Source organism: Atta colombica, unplaced genomic scaffold (assembly GCF_001594045.1).
Source record: "Atta colombica isolate Treedump-2 unplaced genomic scaffold, Acol1.0 scaffold88, whole genome shotgun sequence".
Classification (NCBI taxonomy): Eukaryota; Metazoa; Arthropoda; class Insecta; order Hymenoptera; family Formicidae; genus Atta; species Atta colombica.
This window is the reverse complement of record NW_017259581.1, coordinates 2,511,409-2,517,584: the sequence shown is the minus strand read 5'-3', so window position 1 is coordinate 2,517,584 and position 6,176 is coordinate 2,511,409. Positions and strand designations below refer to the sequence as shown.

At 32.4% G+C, this 6,176-nt stretch overlaps 1 protein-coding gene across 2 annotated transcripts in view; it reads right to left on the bottom strand.

Moving 5' to 3' along the window:
- The window catches only part of LOC108693073, a 10,493-nt gene extending 6,015 nt beyond the window's left edge, over positions 1-4,478 (bottom strand). For both annotated transcript variants that reach the window (XM_018201750.1, XM_018201749.1), the window contains exons 1-2: positions 4,337-4,478; positions 893-1,294 (exon numbers count right to left, since the gene is read on the bottom strand). In XM_018201750.1, the coding sequence (XP_018057239.1) occupies positions 893-1,294; positions 4,337-4,376 (442 nt within the window). In that variant the 5' untranslated portion in view covers positions 4,377-4,478. The remainder of the gene's footprint in view (positions 1-892; positions 1,295-4,336) is intronic.
- Between the last annotated feature and the right edge of the window lie 1,698 nt (positions 4,479-6,176).

Genomic DNA, 6,176 nt, shown 5'->3' with positions numbered 1-6,176 from the left:
TAATTGTAATAGAAAAAAATTATAATTTTTATTTTGTTTTTATAGATAAAAGAGAAAAATAGAGTAGCTAGGGGGAAAAATTGTAAAGCGAACGAGGCGAATAGAAAGGGAATAGAAGAATTTGTGACAGTTATATGTTTCGAAGTAGAGAGGTGAGATTGACTACACGTTTTATGTTCTATTATCTGCGTCAAATCGCCTGTGACAAATTCTTGCGTGACTGAATCAGAAATCCATTCAAGTTTACGTTATAATATTCAATTTGATCAGTGTTAGAGTAAAAATTAAAATATCGAATATGTTAAAAAAATTATAACAATAAATATTAAGGATCTTCCATGATAAAAGAAATTAGGAATGAGAATCTGTAGGGATGAACTCTGTATAGCTGATGTTATATGCTAAACGAATGATTATCTTTAATGATTTGGACAATATGCTTGATTATGAAATAATAATCTCGTTCGACTCTTTCATCTGAATTATTCTAATATTAATTATCCTCATTAAAGAATTTATTGGACGATTTGATCATGTAATTTGCATCTGAGTTTAGGAGGATTGTAAAGTAACAGAATTATCGACATTACAAGTAAAAAATATTCTGAATTACTGTACAAATTATAAAATCTTTTTATAAAATTAAAATAAGAGAAGTAGTTGATTTAACGAGAAAATAGAAAAAAAGTTAAATTGCAATGATACTAAATATAATTTTTTAACTTTTTTCAATTGTTTCGTTACATTGTCCGGCATCTCTTTATGCAGATTTTAATTGTAAAGGATTTTATAATCTATGCAGCCAATTCGGAATGTTTTTTAAATGTGTAACGATGATACAGAATACTGTCATTTTAGGATTAAGTAGATTTATGATCAGTGAAATCGATACCTTCGTTTCTACATTCGGGCACCTGATCGGCCCACATGCACACCCTGGCTTCACGGTCATAGGCCAGTCCAGGACTGCACTGATAACGGGAGGCCTCGCCATTCCAACAGTTCCAGAAGACATCACATTTCTTCTCATCAGGGAAGATGCCATAGAGGCGAGCGCAATGTGGCGTGCCAATAGGCGGTTCGAGCTGCGTGCGCTCGCCGCAGTCTACATTGTGCAGATAATCGCAGTTCTCGGTGAGGAACTTGTTGTCGCTGGCGTCAAATGCCAGACCGTTGCCACACGTCTTCAGTTCCGCCACGCTGTTGTCGCATTTCCAATACTTGTCGCACGATATGTGATGAGGATAGAACCCGAAGTCATCCGGACATTTGAAAGACTCCTGACCGTTCGTTCCTGAAATGATCAAGCAAAAATTGCATGTCGAGTTCGGCGAGGTTCTTCGAGGTTCTTTGTATTAAATTTTGATTAATTAATACTCTAAAAACAATCATAGTTTGTATCATAATCATATTTCTCTTAAAGATTAAGATATAATAGTAATTCTCTCTTAGAATAAATATGTTTATTTTCGATTGCAGTGTCTACAATGAAAAAGGAAATGTATTGAAAATGCATAGATATTTTTCTTTAAATTCGTGGGTAAAATACATAAAAGATTATTTCCTTGTATTTCTATCTAGGAAACAAAAACATCTTTCTACTTTCGTATCCATGTTTTGTCTAGTTTTTTGGATCGCGGTTAAAAGTGACCCCCGCCTTTAGCTCGATAACACTGTTCTCCGTAGAAAATCGCAGATTAAAATTATTAATTACCGGTCATGAAAGAGCCTTCATTCCGATTTCCTTTTTACATTCCCTCTTTTAACAACAACAATCGCGAAAGAATAACGGTTCAGTAGCAGGAAATATCGACATTACGGAAGAATAAAATCGGGGGTTGATAGATAAAGCTCTCTTTGAGAAATACTACGTGTATACCATGGTGTCCATGTTAATTGTGTTTAATTACGCCTGTTTCTTTTCACGCGCACGCGGCATAAGACGCCTGAATAAGTTAAAATGTCTTATGTAAGGAACTGTGCGGGACGGTAACTTTCGCCGGACGCTTTCACTTTGGGCCCGCGGCCAAGCCCCGGCCACAGCCGCTCGTGACTGGGCCCTCCCAGCATCCCGTTCACCCGGTTCGCATTGCAAGTCTCAGTGCGAGTCTGTATACGAATGCGTCTGCGTGAAGTTGTGTTCACTTTCGTTTTCCAAGGGACTGGTCTCGCCACCGAAAGCGACTTCGAAATATTCGTCAGCTAAGGGACCGCGAACAAGACCCCTTCCTCGCCTCATCCCAGTTTTATTTGACTTGTTTTATAAAATATGCGGTATTAAGTCGTTATATAATTACTTGTTTAAAATATGTAATAGTTATATAAAATACTGATTTACATGTTAAAATGATTTGCGTGTTAAAAATCAAAATTCTTCAATTAGAAGAGGATTGATAACATGTTCCACAATATTGAAGATGATATTGAGTTGGTTCTATTATAATGAAGTCAAGAAATTCAATATAAATAAAAAAAATGTTCAAAAATGTGTATATAAAAAATATGTATATAAAAAAATATAAATTTTCTGAGAAAATTTTTAAAAAATTATTTCTTAATTTCTTTTCAGTTCATTTTCTGTTTCTACCATATGTTTTTTTTCTCTTCATACTCTCTCTCTCTCTCTCTCTCTCTCTCTCTCTCTCTCTCTCTCTTTCTCTTTTTCTGTGATTAGCTAAGATAGTTTCATTATAAATGTTTTATGTGAGAATTTAATGTACGATACATAATAATCAATTACATACTTCAGTTATTAAATATTTTATCACATATATTTACATGAAATGTAAGAGAGAAAATTTCAGTTTTATGAAAGAACATTTCTAACATAAGATTTTAATACAAGTTTCTTCATAATATTATGTTTTCACTGAAGGATTATATATAATTTTTCTCTTAATAATTGTCCGACGTAATTAACCTTTACATATAGAATTTCGTATTTTTTACGTATAGATCTGTGGAATTTATATACAGCTTTCTAATTAAATACTGGAATTAAAAACAAATTTTTTTTTGCGTTAAACTCAGTTTCTTGATATATTTGATTATACTTAGATTTGAAAATTGATATTGAAAATTTGGTATTAATTTATATTATAAGGGAAGTTTTATAAATAATTTTTGCCGTGATTAATCATATCTTTGAATTTTCTTTTAGCAAGAAAGGAATGAAAAGGAGAGTCAAGATCTAGGCCAAGGTTATGCCGCGATGGCAAGAAAGCATAGAAAATTTTTTAGACCGGGGACGATTTTCAATTATTAATTAACTACTTAATTAATCGAACTTTTCGATACATTAAAAACGTATTTTCAAGTTTAATATGGAATACATATTTTTTCAAAAAAATTATAATATTATTTAATTCATATAAAGAGAATTCTTTCTCTAAATAATTTGTTTAAAATATTTTGAGAGATATTAATAATACATCGGCATTTTTTATATATATTGTGATAGATATTGATACAGTTATTTTAGAAAATATGTCTTTATTAGATTTTGTGAAGAATAGAACTATAATTATAAGAATACAATCATTTTTACAACTTGATTAAATTATTAAATATCTACATATAATTGCGTTTTATTTCTTGTGTTTTTTTGTATTTTTAATAAATATGTAAGCAAAATGTAGTCTTATTATCTATTTAATATAATTATAATGATTAGAATAAAAAACATTTTTATGACTAGAAAATTTTAATTTTGACACACTTGAAGATATATTATTTTAGTTTTAAAGGTGGCATTCATATAAAAAGATGTAACTTTTATATCTTTCAATCTTTTAAGACTATATGAGTCTTTTTGTTTGTTTTTTAAAATATACATTGATATCGTTGATTTAAATTTGGTTATAGGAAAATAAAATATGATAAATTAATAATTAATGAATAATGGTTTAAGTTAATTAATTACGTTAAAGAGACTACAAGGAAAGGAGGGAGATGAAAATAGAGAGAAAGAGAGAGAGAGAGAGAGAGAGAGAGAGAGAAAGAGAGAAAGAAATATCATTCGTAAGTCGAAAAACTTGCACATGCAACCGCCCGAACATGAAATCGAACGATCGCGTTTTTCGGAAGAGTTTCCAAAGATTATTTCTGCGAGTCCTTTGATGCAGCGCAGAACTCAGTCTCGATTATATCCTGCTCTCGACGCACGTAGGACGCACTGCTCTACTCTACCACACGCATATATTTCACACACTAACGATGCAGTCTCCACTTTCTTATTGTTCGATGAGTATCGCGTCTCACTCGCGATCTTCCGTATTTAACCGGCCCATCTTAACTTCACCATCCCCCTGATGGTCATTGGTTTGTATTTACGTACCGGCGATCAGTATGGCGGCTATCACGAAGTACGTCCTCATGGTTCAACGAAAAAGTTGACTGTGTGACACGGAGGCAAACGAAAAATTAACAAAAAAATTTTACAGGCACTTTAAGGACACCGCCTCCGCTGCGTCGAGAGATAGAACTCTGTGTTTGGGCTCTGTCGTTCACCACCTTTATATAAGTCATTGGTCACGTGTCATAGGTCCCTCTCCCTCTTCTTTTTATCGTTACCACCTCCTCCTTCAAACACTTCGAGAAGAGGTGCACCTCTCTACTTTTCTCATATTTCTCTATCTCTCTCCCTCCCTTCTTTCTCTCTTTCCTCTCTCTTTTTCTCGTCTCTCACTTTGAGACTTTCTGTCTTTCTTTCCTCTATAATGATATCTCTTTTTCATCTCCCTATTTCTCACTCTCTTGCTCTTTTTTTGTATCATAAGACAGATTTGTAAAAAAATATCACAATGAGTATTCAATATATTTCCATTCTGATCAACCTTAACTATCTTATTCAAATTCTTGAATGAATGAAATTGCCATATAAAAAAAAGTAATAATGATAATCCCCAAGGAAATTTATATAGATTTTTTAAATCCGATAAAAACATATTTTATATACAATATGAAACAATCTAAAATTGAATAAGAACTTATTTTATTTTTAATTTAAATTGAAGTTTCAGTGAACCAATTCATAGTTTCTTTTATTTAATGTCCTAGCTGAAATATCGAATCTATTACTGAAATAAATTCTCCTTTCCTTTCTCCTAGAAATGTCGTTCGAAGTTTCTCGACATCTGTCCTTTCGCTGGTGAATCCTCAAATCGTTGAAATAACTTTCAGTTCTTAACGTCTATAGGCGTATTTTTTTCCTATCCGCATTATTTATCGCTGTGGGACCATTTAAGTTTAAGTACTTAGTTGATTTTTGCATCGATTATATCGAATATATATAAAAATAACATTTCGCGATTTTTTTTAATAAACTTTATTCTTCTCGAGATTTCTTTTTGTGCGAAAAAAAAAAGAGATCGACCACGGTTATTCTTTTTGAATGAAAGGAAGGTGAAGTCGAAAACTTTTTGTTTGTTTCGCAGTTATAAAATTGTTTTAATCCGAATCTTTATTTTCTGAGAGAAAGATTACAGAGATTTATCTTAAGATATATCATATTTATATTAATATTCTAGAGAATCTTCGAAAAATCTTTTTGTACACTAATTTATCAGGTCTAAGTCGTTATTTACAGAAACGAAGCAGCGAAGAATTTTATTTTTATATGTAATATGTGTTAATTATCTGTGAAGACAGTGGGGAACACATTTGCATATTGATAAATTCGTCGAAATGCTTTCGTATTCGTACGCAGTTGCCGACTGACCATGGTCGTGCGATTTGCAGAATACTGCGTGGTCGGCGTGGCTATAATAATAATTATCATACGTGGCTGTGATACGTGGCTACAATGATAATCGTAAGGTCACGGCAATCTGCGGCGCGATATAAAATAACGGGGTAAAGACGAAGGTCGTGCGTCGTGCTCCCAGTCCCATGAGTCATTCCACCAAGCACCACCCTCTTCAGGATCTCGTTTGAGGCGACGCTGTATGTATAAATCCGTTATAAGGTGCACAGACAGTCATTCGATTATATTATCTTAATGCTTTTCAGACACTATTGTATTGATACATAAATTACATAGATACTAGATTTTTTTGAAAGAATTCTTGATTAGAGATATTGTTAAAAGTGTATTAATTTTATAAAAAGATAAATAAATTATCATTTAATAAAAAGTTACTTTTTTCTCTCTGAAATGCCATGTTAGATATCCTGAA